General features: G+C 42.5%; 1 protein-coding gene across 1 annotated transcript in view; it reads left to right on the top strand.

Annotated features, from left to right (window-relative positions):
• The window catches only part of LOC108798123 (long-chain fatty acid transport protein 6-like), a gene marked incomplete at its 5' end in the record, with an annotated part of 19585 nt that extends 937 nt beyond the window's left edge, over positions 1 to 18648 (top strand). The window contains 5 exons of the mRNA XM_018569845.1: positions 3003 to 3093; positions 6290 to 6488; positions 10637 to 10734; positions 14112 to 14242; positions 18370 to 18648. Of these exons, the coding sequence (XP_018425347.1) occupies positions 3003 to 3093; positions 6290 to 6488; positions 10637 to 10734; positions 14112 to 14242; positions 18370 to 18546 (696 nt within the window). The remainder of the gene's footprint in view (positions 1 to 3002; positions 3094 to 6289; positions 6489 to 10636; positions 10735 to 14111; positions 14243 to 18369) is intronic.
• Between the last annotated feature and the right edge of the window lie 2210 nt (positions 18649 to 20858).

Genomic DNA, 20858 nt, shown 5'->3' with positions numbered 1-20858 from the left:
TGTTTTATAAAATATTTAATTTTTTTTAATTTTACGGTCAGGGGCTTTGGTGAAATATTACGTGTCTAAACAGACCCCTGATATTTCCCTTTTAAAATAGAAAAAGAGATTGAGGACACACAGCGCTCTCTCCTCCCCCGCACTGTTCGGCCTTCTTTGACCAATCAGAATGGAGAGCAGTGTGGGGGCAGAGAGAGCCTTGTCAGAGGGGACACAGAGCAGCGCACAGCAGGAAGGAGAGAAACTAGGAATGCACCGCAATTGCGGCCTAAAGATGACCCTTTTGGCATTTTGCCAAAAGTGCCATTTTCGGACGATATGTTTCGGTGGACGAAATTTCAGTGCATCCCTTAAACATTATATTTTATTAGGTTAGCCTTGAATGTTTTATACTTGGGTAAACACATTTCTTCAAGATTTAACATAACTTGCACTGCGTAAGTGTGAACTTAGGTGGGCAGAGAGAGTTTTTTTTGTTTTAGTGAAATTCTAGTGATTTATTTAAATCCAGGTGATTAGTGAAAATCCCAATTATTTTCTGCCAGACTAGTTAAAAATGTCTACCCTGATTGAGTCTAGAGAATATGCTAGTAGATTGTATAAACAGATTATGTTTTACAGAGCAGTACTCTCTACCGGGAACAACTTTTCTATTAATATCTCCTTATACAAGTCCCCCCACCCCCCAAAAAAATAAAAATCCTTGAACAAAGTGTATTTAAAGCCAAACTTTTTTTTTCTTCATTTCAGTCTATTTTTGGAAATATTTAAAGCCAAACTTTTTTTTTTCTTCATTTCAGTCTATTTTTGGAAATATTTAACAATGTATCTATTTGAGACATTCCTAATATGGGGTCCATGTACCCAGATAGCAAGGACAACTTGCCACAAACTTGCGGCAGGTTTAAATTGTAATTATTTCTAACTTGCTGCGCACATTCCTGGCAAGTTGTAGACCTGCAGAACACTCGCAGCACAAGTTCTAGTTGACACTTTTTGAATTTGTAGAAAATTTGCTTGGCAAGTATACAGCAAGAGTATTGCAGGTCTTAGCAGGAGCGCTGCAAGTGTACAGCACTTTTGCAAAGCACGTTGATCTGGAGACTTGCAATGTAGACTTGCTGTAATAGTGCAACACAATTGTGAAGCTTGGCAAGTCTGCAATAGTTTAGCAAGTCATTTTCAAACTTGCAGCTCAATTGCTTGCTATATGGGTAATCACAAGGATATCAAAAATAATTTTCATTAAAAAAAAGGACCAAGGGGTTCAACTTGTTTTTCATAAAGATACGAGGACCCATGCATTTTTAGGCATTTCCATTGAAGTCTTATGGGGATAAAAACACGCAATTCTGAACAAAGAAAGCTCATGTACTTTTTCGCAGAACAAGCAACAGCACGATGCTCAGATGTGAATGGCCACTTCTCCATATGAAAGGCCACTTCAGAACAGTCTAATGGTTTGTTCTTAGCCATTCTTGGGTCCTTTGAGCTGTGCGTTTTAGGTCATCCCCAGATCATGGACCCTCCAGAAGTCTAATTCTAGCTTTCTGACACTGGGCAGTACATTTTACTACAGAATGCAATGATAGTCTTGAGATTTCATTGTGCCCTGCACAAATTCGAGGCTTCCTGTGCCGGATGCTGCAAAGCAGCCCTGAGGGCTATTTCACACCAGATGCAGTTGTGATGCAGTCTGTTCAGTTTGGCAGACAGGTCACAATGCTTTCCAATGGAATTTCTCATGCTCTGTTCACACCAGTGCAGTCAGTTCTGATGCAGTCAGAAAAAAATCTTGCTTGCCACATTTTAGCTGCACCTGATCGCAATAGAATCCATCAAAATGCATCAAAACCACATACAAACACATGCAAATGCAATGCACTGCACTGCACCTGAAAGCTCATTTTAAGCTAGAAAAACCCAGAAAAAGCACCGGAGTGCATCAAAAACACATCACAAACTCGTCAAAAATGTGTGAAAATGCATTGCGCTACAGGTGTGCAGAGTCACGCAATTCCGAAGCAGTTATGGTGTGAACTAGTCCTGAAACAAACTGAAGCCTCCTCCATGTTTCAAAGTAGGTACAGTGCTCTTTTATTTGAAAGCTTAATTTTTTAATCGGTAAATACAGAGCTTATGTAAATTGCCAGAAAGCTCCAGTTTTGTCTCATTTGCCCAAAGGACATTCTTGTTCAAATGCATTTAAACAAATTCCATTCTGGCTTTTTATGCTGTGTTTTTCAACTGTGGAGTTCTCCTGGGTCTTTTTCCTTTGAGCCCACTGTCACTCAAAAAGCAATGGCTAGTGTGACTAGACGCTGATGTACCTTGACCCAGCAGTTCAGTTTGTATCAGTTTTGAAGCCTTCCTTGGCTCTTTGTCCATTTACACTATCCTTCTGTTTAATGTATGGCATATTTTCCTCTTGCAGCCACATCCAAGGAAGGAGGCTAAACATCAGGGATGTGTGGTTAGGTCACTGGCAGGTGAGGCACCCCCTGGCCTGCCCCCCGGATCAGCCCCAGTCCCCGAGATATGTGTGGAGGAGGGAGGAAGGAGGTAGGGAGGAGCCTCCCTGTCCCTCAATTGCTTGTCACTGATGAGGCGTCTAGATGGATGCCATCAGTGTTGTGGTTTTTTTTTTGATTGGAAAGCTTGGACCAAAAGTGCTTTGATTGGACGGTTTGGACCAGATTTTAAGCTTACAGCTTTTTCTTCCATAGTGGCAGATGAGGCTCTGCTCACCTGCCTCCCCAGACAACATGTCCCTGTCTTATAGCCTTTGACATTCTGGTCTATAAATCTCTCCTTTGCTTTCTTTGGTCCATATTTAGTGTGGAGTATACAATGATACTAACCCACAGTGTTTAATGGATTTGTACTGAGTATAGATGGATATAGCTTAAATGGGAACTCCTACTATATTTTCATTACAGCCTAAAGATTTAATGAGCACTGGTAACAATATATAATTTCTCTAATATTATATATTTCTACAGCTTGCGTTTCCTTTTGAACTAATAAAATACGACATTCAGAAAGATGAACCAATAAAAAATAAATATGGCTGGTGTGAAAGAGTCAAGAAAGGTAAAGATCATTTTTTTCCCATTCTTTATTATGCTTTCTTGTGCACATCCTATATGTGTTAATGTATAGATATACAGTAAAGCTTAATAGTACTTTTTAAAAGAATTCCACCAACACATTTAGGCGGCATTAATAAATCCTTCTTTTTTCATAAGCTTTCCTGGGCCCAATCAAAAAATTCCTTTCCTGTCTAGAGGCTGCAGCTATAGACCACTACAATTCATGTGATAGCAGCGGTCTGTGTACAGCAGTCCTATTCACTTCCCACCTTGTCATGAGCATTGCTGATGCTGCTTTAACAATGGTGTCTTGTTTTTCATGTATACCAAATACACTAACTGCATGGAATTAGAGTGCATATAATTTGTCTCTATAGGTTTGTTTGTTATACTTCAGTTTTTTCACATCCCTCAAAAATCATGAGTAGTTTAGCTGGTTTGTCATTAGACTGACTCTAGGGTGTGTCAGTGACAAGGACATAGCACGGTGATCTTTTCTAGGGCAGAGACGTGACTGTTTGTTTTTATGTACATATCTTAGAGAAGCCCTATTCAATGCAGAGACTGATGTAACTACAAAAAATGTAGAGCATGTTGATGATCTATAAATAAATGGTTAGGAGGTCAGAGTACAATTCATACACTAAGCACTAGCAGGCTAGCACAGGTTCCATCTAAGATGAGAAAATTGTTCTGCATGGATCCAGGTCTTGCATGGGTCATCTTCACTTGACTGCTCACGGACAGAGGATGGAATGCTAATCTCTACTGAAAATCCATTTCAGTAAATAGAGGCCAGGCTTACATTTCCCAATCCTCACGTATTTTCTTTTTCTATTCCAAAATGTATTTTATTATCAAATTTTGCAGGAGAAACAAAAGACCGTAATACACAAAACCCACCCACAAGCTGTGGACAAGGTAGATCTAATAAAATACATCATACACATATCATATAGAAAAAATAAAAAATACAAAATATTATAAGATTCAGCTCATTTTACAAGATACAAAAATGTCTAAAAAAAGAGGGGGGAAGAAGGGAAAAGGGGGGGAATGATCCTCATGTACTAGCGGTGTCACAAGGGGGGTGCAGGGGGCGGCCCGCACCCGGGTGACACCATTTGAGGGGTGACACCAAAATGACTGACAGTCATTTTGGTGTTGCCACCTATGAAACGTCGGGCACTCGGTCAGGACCGAGCATATACAGATGCTCCCTGGGTTGTGAACAATCGAGTTACGATTTTTAGGATTTATGATGGAGTTTACTGTACAATACTTTACAGTAAACTTTCAGTCATTCAGCACCCACGGATCGGTAGGTGCCGGATAACTGTAGTTTCTGGTTGCTTGAGAGTTAATGGTAACTCTCAAGCAATGAGCCCGAGGCACTCAGCTTCCCTATTTACCCGCTGACTCACTTCCGCAGCCAGCAGGTGAAAGTAAACAGCCGGGATCAATAGCAAGACTGCTATCGGCTATTTCAGATTGCAATAGCCAATAGCAGGCTGGCTATTGCACCCACCCACTGAGCAGAGGAGCGGACCTGGGAGAGAACTTTCTCTCTCTCTCTCTCAGTGGGTGGGGATTCAATAGCCAGCCTGCTATTGCAATTTGAAATAGCCAATAGCAGTCTTGTTATTGATTCCCATTGTGTACGGTCTGCTGCCGCCCAGTACACACGTGAACTCCTCGGGTTTGCGATATTTTTGGGTTACAATGGATTTTCTGGAATGTAACCCGAGAAGTGTCTGTACTATGTATGGCTAGCAATGCATGCCTGTTTACTGTGCACTCTACAGTGCTACAAATATTTTAAAAAGTTTAAACTTTATAATGTATTCTTCTGAACAATGGTTACAGTACCCCTACAGTCTACTTAAAAAAAGAAAAGCTACTCTGCAGTCTTTAATTAAAGCAGAAGTAAACCTCTAAAGCTGGCCATACACTTTACAACTTGTAAGTCAGTCACGAAGGGGTTAAAAGCTCGTACGATCTGCCCATCTTGGACAGGCAGATCATACTTGCGATCATCGCAAGCCTGCACCCGCTGAGGGGCGGGCATCCAATGACTACAATGCTGAGCGGGCAGTGTGCATTTGTCTCCCGAGAACGCCACTAACCCGCCAACAATCGTACGATTCTCGGCGGGTTTTCAAGCCTGCTCGGAAGACAAAAGACGTGCGACCTTACAGTAGAAACGGTTGCACGCCTTCCATACACCTGCCGATTTTCGTACGATCGCGGGATATCCCGCGATTATCGTATGATACGGCAGGTACGGCAGGTGTATGGGCACCTTTAGATTTTTTTTTTCGTTTTTTTGCCATAATGTGTGTAGTATGCACAGCACACTTGCACATTAGGGCACACTTACCTTGCAGGCATGCCCTTCTTCAGCACTGTCAGGTCGATCTTCTCATGCGCCGTACAATGTACACACACACAAAAAAGAAGAGACTTTGCAAAAATCCATACCTCTCAGTGATTTTGTTATTTTTTTCTACCCACACAGCTTCTCTTAATCAAGGACCATGTGATTTTGGCTGCCTAAACTTTCAAACTGGCATCACCTGGCTCAACAAACCTTATCTGAAAAATGGAAGCAGTTGGGTGTAAAAATCTCAGGCAAACAGTGACTGCAGCCTATCAGATGCAGTCACCGTTCGGGTATTCTGACAGCTCATTCATGATGTTTAATATGGATGGGGAAACGCAGGACTAAATGAGAGAAATCTTAATATACATGGCTAGTCACATAAAGGAGCTTACAAACATTGGTACTTAATTCATGAAAAAAAATTTCATTTGGTAATGCTGATAAGTTCCTTTTTATACATTTATATTCAGTGGGGGGAATTTATGAAAACTGGAGCAGACTAAATCTGGAGCAGATTTGCACTGCATCCAATCAGCTTCTCTCTCTCATTTTCAAATCTTACCTGGGCAAACTGAAGAGAGATGCTGATTGGTTGCCATGGGCAACTGCTCCAGATTCTGTTTGCTCCGGTTTTGATCAATTCCCCCCATTGTGTATATTAATGATGGATCCAATTTACAGGTGGTCTACAGAGAAAAAAGAAACAACAAAAATCATTTGCGGTTATTTGCTCACTATTCCTGGAAGTTTATTAAACTAATGACTGCTGTACATACATAATGACACTAATTCCTGTTTGCTTTCCACACAATAGGTGAAACTGGACTGCTCATATCCAAAGTGAACCATGCCAACCCTTTCTTTGGTTATGCTGGAAATAAAAAACACACAACAAAGAAGTTACTGTGTGACGTCTTCAAAAAAGGAGATGTTTATTTCAATACCGGAGACTTGATTGTGCAGGATCATGATAATTTTCTATACTTCCGCGACAGAATCGGAGATACTTTCAGGTAAGGTATTCATGTATTTTGAATATTTTGACTTTTTGAATTAACTGGAATATATATGCAGTGTTCAATTTTTTTTTCTATGCAAATTAAGCATGCTTCTGAAAACCCAGTCTGCTGTTTTCACAATGCTCCAAAATTCCATTTGCCCAGAGAATGGTTGACAAACTTGTTCTGAAAGGCAGCATACAGAAAAAGGAACAGTGAATCTATTTCTGAATCCCATTTAAATAAAAAGGTCCCTTAAAGTAACTTCACATCAATGATATACAGTACATTGCAAGGCCTTAGCAATGCTCACTGCAGACTCTTACCCGCTCTTGCTCTATGGAAAACTGCTCTTGCTCTATGGAAAACTGATTCCAGTCACTTCCAGTAAATTAAATGGGAGGTTTGTTTACTATAGTCACATGAACACCCCAGAGTTGTCATGAGACAAAAAAAAAACCCGCTGAGCATGGACCATTCTTGGGGTGTTCTGTACACAGTGTACAGAATGTTCCACAGATGCAAGAAAAATGGAAAACCTGTCATGAGAAAAATGTGTCCACCTTCAAAAAATGCTAATTGCCAGGCTATAAGTCGATCCAGGACTTTGGGAGTCCTTGACCTACAGCAAGCATGTAGCAAGTAAAGTCAGAACTCCTGATTTGCGCACCTGTTCTTTGTTAGTAACTCAAACTACTAAAGCCAGAGGATTGTCATGATAGCTTCTGCAAGATCACAAAATACTTGTTGATCTTTCCAGAAATGAAGCTTTCATGTAACTTCCTAGGAAATTAACTGATATCTCAAATGCGGTTACCTTCCTTCCAAGGAACATCTTCTGTACATCTTCTGTACCTTTTGTGATTTTCTAATTGTACTCCTCTAAATTAAGGAATCACAAAACAAGTGAAGTGCCATCATATATGCTGATATATTTAAAGAAGTCCAGGAAAAAAAATCTTAACCCCTGCAGTACAAGGGTTAAGTACTTGTTTTTCTCTAGGTGTTAAAATAATAAAGTTATTCTCACCCAAAGCTCTAAAGTGGGCCAGCTATCACGGCGCTCCCACCAGCCTCTGTCTGTGATGATCTATGGGACCTTCAGCCGCTGCAGAGCCACTGCAGAGGAGGGGAAGAGGCTGGAAGCACTGGTCTAAGATCAAGCTGAGCATTGGGTGAGTATAGCTTTTTTTTTTTAACATAGACAAAAACGAGCAGTTAATCCCTGCAGTGTGGGGGTAGCCCCACTGCAAGGGTTAATACATTTATTTCCTGGAGTTCACCTTTAAATATATCAGCATATATGATTGCGCTTCACTTGTTTTGTGATTGCCAAAGGTCAAATTACCCTTTAATGATATGTGCTAATGAAGTTATTACATACTTATATTACTAATTACTAATATTACATATATTATTCAGAGATTACAACAATGTTAATGTAGAACTAAGCTCTAACAAGCGTAGATTGTGTATATAAAATAACTTTGCAAACCAAGTTAATAATTTGCCAAATAACAATGTCATCACTGTGAAGAGAGCAGAGTTGTAGGAGGGACCCAACAGGTCCACCCACTACAGGCTGCCTGCAGAAAAATACAGGTGGTGAGTGAAAACGTGATCCGTCACCCTGCACAGGGAGAGCAGCAATGTCTGAGGTTCCTTCAATTCCTTAGCCAAGCACTGAGTAGCTGTTCTGCAGCACTTCAGTTTGCTGCAGCAGCTTCACTGAACACTGCGGCTGCACAGTGCTAAGCAAAATGGCAGAGGACAGTGGCGGAACTACCAGGGTCGCAGAGGTCGCAGCTGCGACCGGGCACTGGAGTTCCACCGCTTAGAGGGAGCCCAGGACAGGAGGACGGGGCCCGTAGTAACCGCTGATTACCAGGATATTTAATATCCCAGTAACCGCTAATATCAGTACCGGGACCTCTTCCTCCTGTCCTGGGCCCTGCATGCTTCACGCTGCTCCCCTCACCTTGTTCCGGGCGCAGCGTGAAGAATGATCGAGCCGGTGCAGCAGCCAATGAGTGGGAAGCGGGTTATCCCCGCCCCCTCATCACACAGAATGGCTGCCGACCTTAGAACTGCCTTCTGTGTTCTATGGAGAGCTCCAACTCCCTGGGTGTCAGAGGCGTGCTGCTGACACGAAGATGGAGTGATAGGGAGCTGAGATTATGAAGGGAACATGTGAGAGGAGAGTGTGGGGTCAGGGAGCTGAAAGCTGGGGGGGGCTTCATGGATTCTTGCACCGGGGCCCTGAGGTCACTAGTTATGTCTCTGGCAGAGGATAATATCTTTGACTAGTAAATACCATTTTCCAACGAATATGTGGTTTGCTCGTCCACCAAAACATTAAATTGTAGGTTTCCACGCTGAATTGATTTCCTACATCGGGGGTTCAGGCACCTTTCTCCAGCACTGCCAGGTGTACCCATAGTTAAAATGGCAGCTGGTGCTCTGTCCCCACCTTCTCCATCACACTCAGCACTCTGCATCCACATTCACTTCCGCTGCGAGTGCTGAGTTAGCAGTGCAGCGTTCAGTGGCAGTTTGCTAATTCAGCACTCGCAGCGGCTGATAAACTGAACACTCCTCTGGTCTGTATTACAGGAAGCTCCTGTACAGAGACAAAGTTTCACACTGGATTACTGCACAGATCTGGAAGAAATACTGTACACAAGGATCACCAAGATTCAAGTTAGAATACACACGCCTCTTGGATTTAGACAATAATTGATTATCCCGGAGTCCAGTTTTAGGATATAAATTATATGGACATTTTCTCGAAAGAAACGGAAAACAACACACAGTCATGGCATGCCATTCGACCTGTTGAGTTAAAGAGAACAGTGTAAATGTGCGGGTTATAGAGGTTCTGCTAATTCTGCAGAGCATTATGTAACTGGGCACTGTGCTTGAATGACTCAGTGTCATCACAATAACATTGTTTGTCCGAGCTCAGAATAACACGCTAACCACGATACAACAGAAAACGCAGTATGTAAAATGTCAGGCTGGCAGCAGTTTGCAGTTTTAGGTCAAAGACCTTTTCCATGATCCTATTAAATTTCTGTATATTCATAATGTGGTAAGTTGGCCATACACTGGTAGATTTTTGTACAATTGTTCCAGCGATAATACCATCAGAGACTTGGCAGATGTCGTTCGACATTCCCTTTGATTTTAATATTCGATTGTGGAATGAATGGAGTTTCCTGAAACTCACATTCTCTTTTAGAATTTCAACGTTCGTTGACTTGACCCTATTAGAAAATCGAATGAACATTCTGAAAATGACATTTTATTGGTGTGTGGCAAGGTGAAGTTTTAAAGCGGAAGGAAAGTGTTGAAAAACAAAAGCCCTCTTGAGGTTTTAAGTAGGGTATACATGGTATGAATTTTGTCTGGTTCCTGATTGCTTGAGATGATGTGCGCATGTGCACGACAGTTACTTCATTTCAGCACAGGACCCTGCTAAGCCTGTACACTGAGCTACTCATGTGCGGCGCACACAAAAAAATGGCTGCCAGGCAAGTAGAAGCTTTTTTGGCAGAAGAAAAAAAATACACAATCAATTAATTCTGCTATAAAACCAAACCTGCTTGTCAGCAAATTAAATACAAAACTTCACTTCCTCTTCCAAGGCTAGGACTGGCGTAAGGGTGATCTTATGTGTAATGCTGGTTAGGCTGAAAAATGACACATCCATCAACAACCCACAAAAACAGCACGTTTATCCTTGAGAACCTGTGCTTCAATTCTCTATAAAAAGTGGCCTGACACAAGGGGACAGCTGAAAAACCTTGAGGGAAAGTTCAGCATTTTAACTCATATTTGGTATCCATTTGTGATGGGTTTACTTGAAGTATAAAGTAGGCACTATCAAGTGTCGTAGTTGTCAAAATGTCACTGCACAGTGACCCAAGAGGCACTTGACCCCAGGAGCCTGCAGTATGGAAATGTTTAGTTTAATGTATATCTAAAGCCCCATTATGTTTTGTTTTTTTTGCAGTTTTGAGGAGGAGTGGAGGATAGATGCAATGTTAGCTTTTCAGTTAAAATCAATTATGTTCATTAAAAAAATGTTTTAAGGTCTTTTGAAGAACATTTGTATTAACTGAGTCTGGAATGCACCGTAACGTAGTTGTTTCTGTTTCTAGGTGGAAAGGAGAAAATGTTGCTACTACTGAGGTCGCTGATATTATTGGGATACTGGACTTCATACAGGAAGCTAATGTCTATGGAGTGAGTGTTCCAGGTAAGTAAAAGGTAAAAGTGGATAATGACTGAAATTAGGGATGCATTTTCACATGTTAAATTGTTAAACTGAAATCGGCGCTGTAAACAGGCGCCGCGCTTCACAGGAAGGTTGCAGAGGTCCCCAGCAAGGTCCCGGCAGCCTTCCCGTGAACGGCAGTGCCTGTTTACAGTTCCGGCTGTAAATCTCTTCCTACTCCATGCCGCCCACCCCTGCCGAGACTGAGCATGTAAGATCGCACAGCCCACCATATCGCCTGCACAGCCCAGCGTAGATCTGTATAGCCCGCCGATAACCCCACACAGCCCAGCGTAGATCTGTAAAGCCCACCATTACCCTGCACAACCCAGCATATAACCGCACAGACCACCATTAACCCCACACAGCCCAGCATAGAGAAGCCTAGCCCACCATTAACCCCACACAGCCCAGCATAGAGCTGTTCAGCCCACTATTACCCCACACAGCCCAGCATAGAGAAGCATAGCCCACCATTAACCCCACACAGCACAGAGCTGTTCAGCCCACTATTACCCCACACAGCCAAGCACAGAACCTGCACAGCGACCTGAGAGTCAACACAGCTCACTATAGACCCTGCATAGCCTACCTAAACTCTATTTCTGAGGCAGCCATGTACCCGCCAAGCATTTTATTGTATGTATTGACATATACACTGAGTGGCCAGATTATTATGACCACCCCATCAGTACTTTGTTGGGCCACGAGATGACCCCACGAGATGACTTCGTTGGGCCACCTCGTGACTCCACGAGATGTTGAAAGGTGATGTGAGGAATCTCACACTGAACTGTTGCCCTTCTGTTGTCTTGTACCAGTCTTGCCACTCTCCAATTTGCCACTCTCCAATCTGCCCTAACAGATCGCTGACGGCCACAATTCGCACGTTCAGACCCAGATTTTCGGCTGACAGTCCAGTCTTTAAACACTTTAACAACAGCTGCTCTTGAACATTTAACGAATTCTGCTGTTTTGCTGATACTCGCTCCATGGCTTGAGCGCCAACAATCATCCCACGTTCAAAGGCTGTTAAATCACGTTGTTTACCCACATCTTCAGAAAAAAATCACTTCTACGGTCGTGGTAAACGACCTGCTTCCCTATTTATAATGGTCTGGCCCTCTAGCAACTTCAGCGCGAAATTATAGCTAATTATAGCTAATTTGCCTACAAATGTCAGGTGATCATAATAATCTGGCCACTCAGTGTATTGTGCCATGCATTTATCATGGGAGAGCACCCAGCACATGCAGATCCTCCCCTGCCAGCAACCCACCCGTGACTCAACCAGGATCTCCTTCCTGTGATCAACATGAGGTTGGTTGTTATACACTTACTTGAAGTGTCATTGTTACCCTTGTTAGCTGAACGGTCAACTGCAGAGTAAGTCCTACACAGGGTGCACTACCATTATACTGAACTGGAAACCATGCACTCAACCTCCTCTCTGGCCAGGATGACACTGCAATAGGGGGAGTTCAGTGCTGCACCTGATATCAGTCACTGTTGTCAAGGTTAGACCATAATACAAGGGCAACAAACAATGAGAGAAGGGAGCCAGGGGTGCTCGTTTGCCCTGCAGTAGGGGCAGCAGCATACGTTGGGAGAGGGTCCAGACAGTAACTCAGTGTGAATGAGGGAAACAGGACGCAGGGATGGCAGACACATGGCCCTAGCTGTTATCACAAGTCCCAGGGCAGTGTGAACAGGCAAGGAAGCAGGCGAGATGACAGGGCAGGCTGTTGCCACCAGGGCCAGTCACAGGAGAGTTTTTTCAGTTCTCACGGTGGCCTAGAATTGTCCAGCTCTGATACAGAGTATGAACAGTGGAGAAGTGTAAGTATGAGCCAGGTGCACACCTTAACGTTGTTAAAGCTGCGAGTCCAAGAGCCCAAGGACAGTGGTGGAGTGACAAAGCTAGGTCCCAGCTGCATCCCTGGTAGTTCTCATAAAAATGCCAAGTATCGGCACTGGTATCTGTGCATACCTACTTAGAATCCTTATAAGTTTCCTTCTTTTTTAATGTGCTGTCTGGTCCTGTTGGAGAGATTTCGTCTCACTTCCTGCATTAGAGATACAACAGGAACTTAAAGAAAACCACTCCAAAGTGAGGAAGTATTTCTTAGTTCTCACTGCAACAAATATCCCCATTGGAAGATTTCCCTCATCTTCTCCTGTTTCAGTGACAAATGTAATACTTCAACAGCGGGGACATCACAATAAAAACTTGACCGGGGTATTGTCAATCCTCATTCTATCCAAACCTAAAACTAAACGTTTTGATAGGAGATCCACACGCTGTGTCCAGGCACTTGTATGTGAGTCTTTAGAGCTTTCTCTGTGTGAATGACAGTTCATAGCCCTTCTAGCCCTAGTCCATCTTGTTGCCTTATTAAAAATTGAGGATTAAAGTAGAACACCAATGACGAAAAATACAAAATTGAAAGCTAATTTAAAGATGAAAAAACCCCAAAGCCAGTTTTTGCAGACCCTTTCACCTTCAATCCAGAGATTTCCCCTGCAGTGCTTATTTCTGCCTTAGTCTGATGGCCAGCATAATTCAACCCACCACCTCTGAGCCCGGTTTGTCCTTCACCCGTCCCAGCCTGAGACTGGACAGTTAAAGGAGAAGCAGCACAGTGCTGAGCTCATCTCTGCGTCACTCTGCTTTCTTTTTCCTATCAGCGTGCTTCTTCTCAGGACGTGAAGCATTTGACTCCCTGTGATGCTTCTTCCTTTTACACAAGGGACTGTAGGACGCTGATACTAGGTCCAGTGCAGATACTTACAGTGCCTGCATTAAAAGAAAAAATAATTTTTTTTAATGCATTAATTATTAGTTACATTCATTTGTGTCTTTTATGTCTGCTTAGAGTTCAACTTTAAATAATGAAAAAGGTACCTAGCAAAGTGTGTTATGTATCAGACATATCATTCTAATTATAACCCTGTGAAGCTGTCAAAAGTATCCTAGGGAACACGGCTTGATAAACGTTGTCATAGAAATTCTGGAACCTCATTAACCTCATGGCATACCAAGCTATCCAGCCTTCACTCAATCTCACTCACTCGCATTCTACAGTCTGTCTGCACAGGAGAAATAAAGGACATGATTTATAATGTGTTATGTCAGAAATTCATAATTTTTTTTTTCTTCATTTGATTGCTGCGTTTGCTGCAGTGAGAGTGCAGCATGTTTTCTCTGTGCATGGCATAGGCATTCAAATTCAATGTGAATTCAAATGAACATTAGAATATCAGGGTAAAGTAAACACCTCTACCTCATCGGTCTGATATACAAAACCTACACTCTTGGTGTAAAGACACTTTACCTGTTCTTTTGTCTTTTCTTTCAGGACATGAAGGCAAAGTGGGCATGGCATCGATTATTCTAAAGCCTGGTCAGTCTTTAGATTTAAAAAGTATCTATGAACACTGTATAGCTTATCTACCTGGATATGCTTTTCCACGATTTCTAAGGCTTCAGGTACATTTTTCAAAATGTTTTCTGTTTATTAGTTGAAAAAAAAAAAGTATTCAATAGTATTGCATCTGCATAAGTGCTTAAGTGGGGGTGGGGGTGGGGGGAGCTTTTTAGTACTGCAATGATAATCTGGAGATAAACACACTTGTAAAGAATATCTTAATTGATACCTCCTATGAGTAGGGACTGTTAAACTTGTTAAACAAAGGGCCAATTCACTGTCCTTCAGACTGTAGGGAGGCTGGACTGCGGAAATTCAGAGTAAAAAAATGAGTCTGAGGTCAGTAGGAATAAAAAAAATGCACCAGCAACTGAATTCAGTGGACATTAAAAATGGATGTTAAAAAATGGCCCTATTATCAGAGGTTGCAGTAGCCCTATTTTATATGTAATTAGCTGCTGTCCAGAAGGCTGTGCAGAGGCTCTGTCACTGGCACACTGCTGGATCACTCAGAGCCTGCAGACTGACTTGGAAGTGGAAGTTTAAAGGAGAACTATGAGATGAGTGATTCTATCATAGTTCTAGCCGACCTGTGACAATGAGACTGTCACAGGTCGGCTCAGTAGATCGGGAGGTGAGCGAACACATACCGGGTTCGCTTGCCTCTCGATCCTGTCACGGCTCTCTGCCATGACAGGGGCTGGGTTCCCCTCTCCCCGCTCCGATCTGCCAGCGCTGACTGGCGGAATGGACGGGGGAGGGGGCGGGTACAGCTGGCTCTGCCTCTAGATAGGCAGAGCCAGCTGTCACTCACGCAGCTGGGCGGATCCCGTCATCTACGTCGGGATCCGCTCCGGCTGCGGCGTCTCAGTATGCCGCGAGCTGTAGCTCGCGGTATACTGAGCGTAGGGTAACGGGAGGACGCTAGTTTGTGTCCTCCCATTACCCTAAGGAGAACTATGGGGAAAAACACTGACCCCATAGTTCTCCTTTAAGTTTAGTTTCTGTACACTGAGCTCAGTGCACAATCTCTCAGCAGAATTCCTTGCCGAGATAAAGTAACTACAGGCCCTATGCGCGGGATTTAAGTCATCTCGACCTGGGCAAAAAAGCAGCCAAAGGCTTCAAACCCAAGAAAGACAGAAAGAAGATGGCATAGCAGAAGGACCTGGGATTCTCTATGACCTCTTGGGTTTCAGCGCTGCTAGCTGAACAACCAAGAGACCATACGATGTATAACCAGGCTAAACAGTCCTGGAACACAGAAAATTCTTGTTTGTGTAAACACAGCTAGACTGCATCAAGACACTGCTGAACATCTAGGTGTGCATTTAGACATAGCAATGCATTACAGGCTTTAAATACATTTAGAAATTGGCTCCAAATGCACCTGGATTCATGTATTTGAATTCCTGTGTGCCCGAGGTCTAACTGCAGAGGCCTGTTGGTCAGCATAACTACCATGCAGCAAGCAGTGTCAGAGAAATAGGTCAGAAATCTCCTCCATATTTCTCTGTTTCCTTTAATGCATGGTATTTTTAATCCTTTTTATAGAAACATGTAAAAGAGATCAGCTTGATGTCATTTATCTTATTAAGACCCCTTTTACACGGACTGTCTGATCAGATCAGCCTGTCTGTTTCTTAGAAGTCCAATATAGCTCTACAGACAGCCGGATGTAAATGGACATACAGTGTATGTTACATTTGCATTTGTTTACCTCCGTATCAGTTCAGTTCAGTTACAAGACCTCAGCTTGACTGATTGAAGGTAATCTGATCTAGAGGGACACCTCCATTTACACCTCTCTGCCAATAGATCTAACATGGTAACCAATGCTACCAGCCGCATCCGTGAAAAATTGAAAAGCCGATTCAATCACAAATTCCTCCTTCATCATCATGAAGAAAAGAGTACCAAACTGCGCTGGGCACATTCATGGGCGGCAGAGAGCCCAAGCAGGAACGCAGCCAGTCTTCACCCCCTTCAGCGGAGGCACGACGAAGCACTTCGTGGAGCAAAGAATCCATCCTCAGGCAAGTTGTGTTGCAGACGATCACTGCTGAAGAGAGCTTCTGACCGTAAACATTTAAAGGTGAGTCCCACAACTGATTGGTTGTTTACTTTTCCCTCCAAAACTTAGGTAACTAATCACGACCACCTTATTTCCAAAGATCTTCCTAGCGACAGCCATCTCCAGCCAGAATTGACATGACACTATTAAGGGCACCTGGAAACAGACAAAATGGGAAACCAGAAACAGCCCAACGGAAAATTCCAGAAGACTGTACCTTATCGTGACTAAAACTATTGTTGGATTAAAATAATTATTTAATTGAATTAAGTGGGTGCAGGGGATGACACAATCCCATGGGGCCACTTCATTATTATATTTGTGGCCCTGACATTCAGTTCAGTTTTTTCCTCCATTGTAAGATAAAGCAAAAAGCTGGACGGACGCGCCCTTTTAAAATTTTGCGCTGAACCGCAGCCGCCCGGGTGTGAATGGGGCCTAATCGAGACCTGATTCGGCCCTCTTTCCTGCATATTTACTAAGTGTCCTAGAGAGTCCTGATGTGGTTGTTTGTATAAAATGCAGTAAATGAGTATTTTGTTGTTTTGATTACTGTCTCCTGAAAGTTTGAAAACCATTTTTATATGGACATTGCAAAGCACAAGATATTTTGTTATACATCCTGAATATAACTCTCTGCTCTTGTTCTTTGTATGTACACAGGACATAATACCACTTTACATCTTCTTTATGCTGAGTGTTATTTTCAGTATCTGTTCTTTATGCATGGATGCTGCTCTTTAGCACAACTCTTATTATGTTGACTGTAAGCCCCCATTCACTGAAGCCACTGAAGCTCGTGATTGTGTGCAAAATTGCATGATTTTGTCTGCATTCCCACTAAGCACGAATAGTGTGTCACACTTGCAGTGCCATTATTTGTTACTGGCACCCCAAATGCAGCAAGCAAAGTGTGGGTTAACACACAACAAAGGTGCAAAGCTTGCATGAGCTGCTCTGCAGTGTTTGTCATATGTAGGGCAGTCCATTGAAATGAATGCTGCCCTATGCTTACATATGACAAATGCACAAAAAAGTGCCAAACGCACATGGTTAAAGGGAACTAATTTTTAGTATATGTTGTGTCTGCATGGACACTGCATGATACCACTCATCTTGCATCCTGAAACTTGCATCCTGAGTTTTGGCAACTGTTTTTATTCGATGGTAATAGTGGGCTTTACATCTTCCTTTTGTCTATATGCTGAATGTCTTTGTTACTATGCACATTCATAAATCTCCTTTTTACTGTGTGTTATAAGCCATTTCCTACCAGCATAACGCACATACGCATCAGCACAACAGTTGGGCTTTACCGATGGCTGTATGCATGTTAAGAGCATGCTCACTTGTGCTCTCCCAGCAGGCTCTCAATCATGTGACTGCTGTAACAGTCAATCACATGATCAGCATGCCCACATCCCGCAGTTCCGAACTCCTTAAAGGGCTGGTGGGAGTTTGGTGCCAAGTGGTTAACCAATTTAGCTGCACCAAGTTTGTTTCCACAGAGCATGCCACTTAGGCTCCATTCACACCTATGTTTTAGGTGGGATTAAGGATTCCTGCATCAGGAACTTGCAATTTCCTGCAGTAGGAATCCCTAACCGGCTATTTACAAGGGGCAGCTGTCACCCACTCAAGTTAATGATCGGGTTACAGCCGCTGCATTTGAAAGCGGCAGAGTGCCAGTACGTCGCATGTAATGGTATGTGATACGATAACGTGTGGTTAAGAATCAGTCACTCAGTGATTGATTCCTAACTGCATATAATCATATGACATACCATTACATGCGGTGTGCTGGCACTCTGCCGCTTAGATGAGGCGGTTGTCATCCGATCATTAACTTGAATGGGTGACAGCTGCCGCTTGTAAACGGCAGATTAGGTATGCCTGATGCAGGAATCCCTATCAACATCTAAAATGGGTGTGAATAGAGCCTCAATCATCACTCTATAAACTGTTCTCCCAGGTTGGCATATCTGCTACTCTAAGAAAAAAACTATTTTGGCATTAGATATTCTTTAAGGAATTAAGTTTTGTGGGCTCTGAGTACAATATGATTGAACAGCAGGAATACATTGCCCTGATTCTTTTTCTTCTTTTTGTATTAAGGAAAACATGGAAGTAACTAGTACATTTAAACAACAGAAATTCCGTCTTGTGGAACAAGGATTCGACCCATCACTAATATCAGATCCACTTTATTTCTTGGACGATTCTAAAAAATTATATGTGCCAATGACCAAAGACATTTATGACAAAATCACCAGTGGTCTGCTAAAACTCTAATCTTTTTTTTTTTTTATGCTCGGGTATACATATCATTTCCTCTGGATGAAAATACTGAAACTGTGATGTTTTAACCACTGTTGTTACAGGTTTATTATACAACAATGACACAACATGTTACACTTCAGTAAAACTAAGGCTAGTTGCTAAACCCTGATGTATGAGTTACGTATTTCTCTATAATAAAAACATTTTGATTACATTATGCAGGTATAACACATTTTAAAAACTGTCGTTGAAGGGACACTAACTTTATATTTCTCTTCCTGTTTTTAATAAGTGAGTTGTAATATTTTGGGGGTTTCTTCCAGTCCATAATGATCTACTGTCTCCTGGAAGACACCCTATCAGTCTTATTCATGGACAATAAACATCTCCTAATACTGTGCTTAGGGGGAAATGCCTTTTAGGCATTGAGGTAGGTTTAATGCAGTGGTTCTTAAACTTTTGAAGTCAGGCCCATCTTTAAAGCAGTTGATCTTTATTCCCTCCCACCCCACGAGTTTTTGATGGGTCAGAGATAATGGAGTTTAGAGACAAAATGGTCCAAATGTTGCTGTATTAAATTTGAAATACAATGGACATCAACTGCATGCATAACCTACATCTAAAGGAACTTGGTTGTAGCTATGTGCATTCAAAAAATGCAAAGTCCTACTCCTTCCCCAACAGCCATTGGCTCATATCCCTACATAATTGCCCCAACATCAAGCTCCTCACTGGTGGCACACACACTTTTTATAGGGTCCAGATGCCCATCATTATGACAAAAATCCTTGTCAGAGCATGATGTTCACCCAGAACATGGGCTCACTCAACATGGCAGCTGAAATCCATGAGCTGCAAATACCTTTGGTGTATGCCAGGAGTAGGTTGTGGCCTTGCCCTTCCAACAAAGCTATTTTGTCTAGTATTCATTGGCAGTGGGAGGGCAAAGGTAACAAAAGTATTTCCAACGGAAAATAAGTGTTTAACTATGATTCTCAGCAGTCATGCATGTTTCCACAAGATGTGACTTTATATCTCATTATTTATATGTTGAAAATATGTAAAACCAAGAGTACAGTTTTGCAGAGCTTGCTGAAACACTGGAATTGACTATACTTTTGAAATTCATGTTGCTGTTGCCAAGTAATGGGCAATAGAAACTCTCTACCCCTTTGGTGTCTTTTTTTTTAAAATCTCTAATACACACTGCACACCCTTAAGATGGCGAATTAGCAAAATATGTCTGCAACTAATGGGAGACAATCGAACCAGGGCAAAGAACAAGCTAATGTATATTTAGGCCAAGGTTTCCCTAAGCGGGCGTGTCCCGTAGCATGGTGTCTAACGCATGACTTCATCCTGCACACAAAGGTGTCAACAGGCACGGTTATTTATCTTGGTGATATTCGCAGACAGAGAGAGGAGGGGACGTTCACCTGGTGAGATAAGGTATGCCGACGGTGTTCCGTTGAAAGAGCCAATTCATCAAAATCTGCAATTTCATCACTTCCGGTAACTTGCCAGCAGGAGATTTTGACGAGCTGGCGTTAGTGCGCATGCCCGACAGCATAACACTAAACCAGGAGGATTTCTATGGCACAGCATAGCGCATTGACAACTCACTTGTTGAGTTCTCCAACACCTGCAAGCGCACTGACAGCTGTTAGAGAACTGGACAAGTATTGTTCAAATTGTGAAAATGTGGCTGTGCAGAGCTCCTCCAGTCTTTGTGTTCTGCAGTCGCACAAGCAGTAATGACATTTTGTCCAAATCTTAATGTTTACCATAATGAAACCTGTCTTCATTGTGCTGGCAGATCATTATCAGTTGGAAACTAGATTTGAACACTGCCTGTCCTAATAAAAGGGTTAAAGATATAGAAGCTTGGCTTCTTTAATTGTATGTTAATGAGGGGGATCGCAATCTGTCCTAAGCCTTTCTATTAGGACGTGCTACTTCCTGTTACTGACACAGAGAGAAGCATGCAAAGGCCGGCAAAATAGAGATATCTAAAAGGTAGGAAATGTATATATTAAAAATATATCTATACATAGATATATATATCTTAAGATATGCTCTGTGAATAGGAACACATAAATATATAGTGGGGGGTTTCTCAATCTTGCCTGCAAAATTAGAAATGCACTTTAAGTGTGGGGGGCAATGCAGACCTTTTCCTATACTTTGGGCAGAGCCAGATGATCCCTGAGGGATTCTAGGCGAGACCCTAGGGCCCTGGGGTGGATGTGCCTATTGCAATCCTTTTCAGTGTCAAAAGAATGAATGGGGGGGGGGGGGGGGGGGGGGGATTTGTTTGGGAGAAG

Source organism: Nanorana parkeri, unplaced genomic scaffold (genome assembly GCF_000935625.1).
Source record: "Nanorana parkeri isolate BGI_ZX_2015 unplaced genomic scaffold, ASM93562v1 scaffold1410, whole genome shotgun sequence".
NCBI classification, from domain to species: Eukaryota; Metazoa; Chordata; class Amphibia; order Anura; family Dicroglossidae; genus Nanorana; species Nanorana parkeri.
Note: the sequence above shows the minus strand (reverse complement) of the source record. Positions and strands in the feature narration are given on the sequence as shown.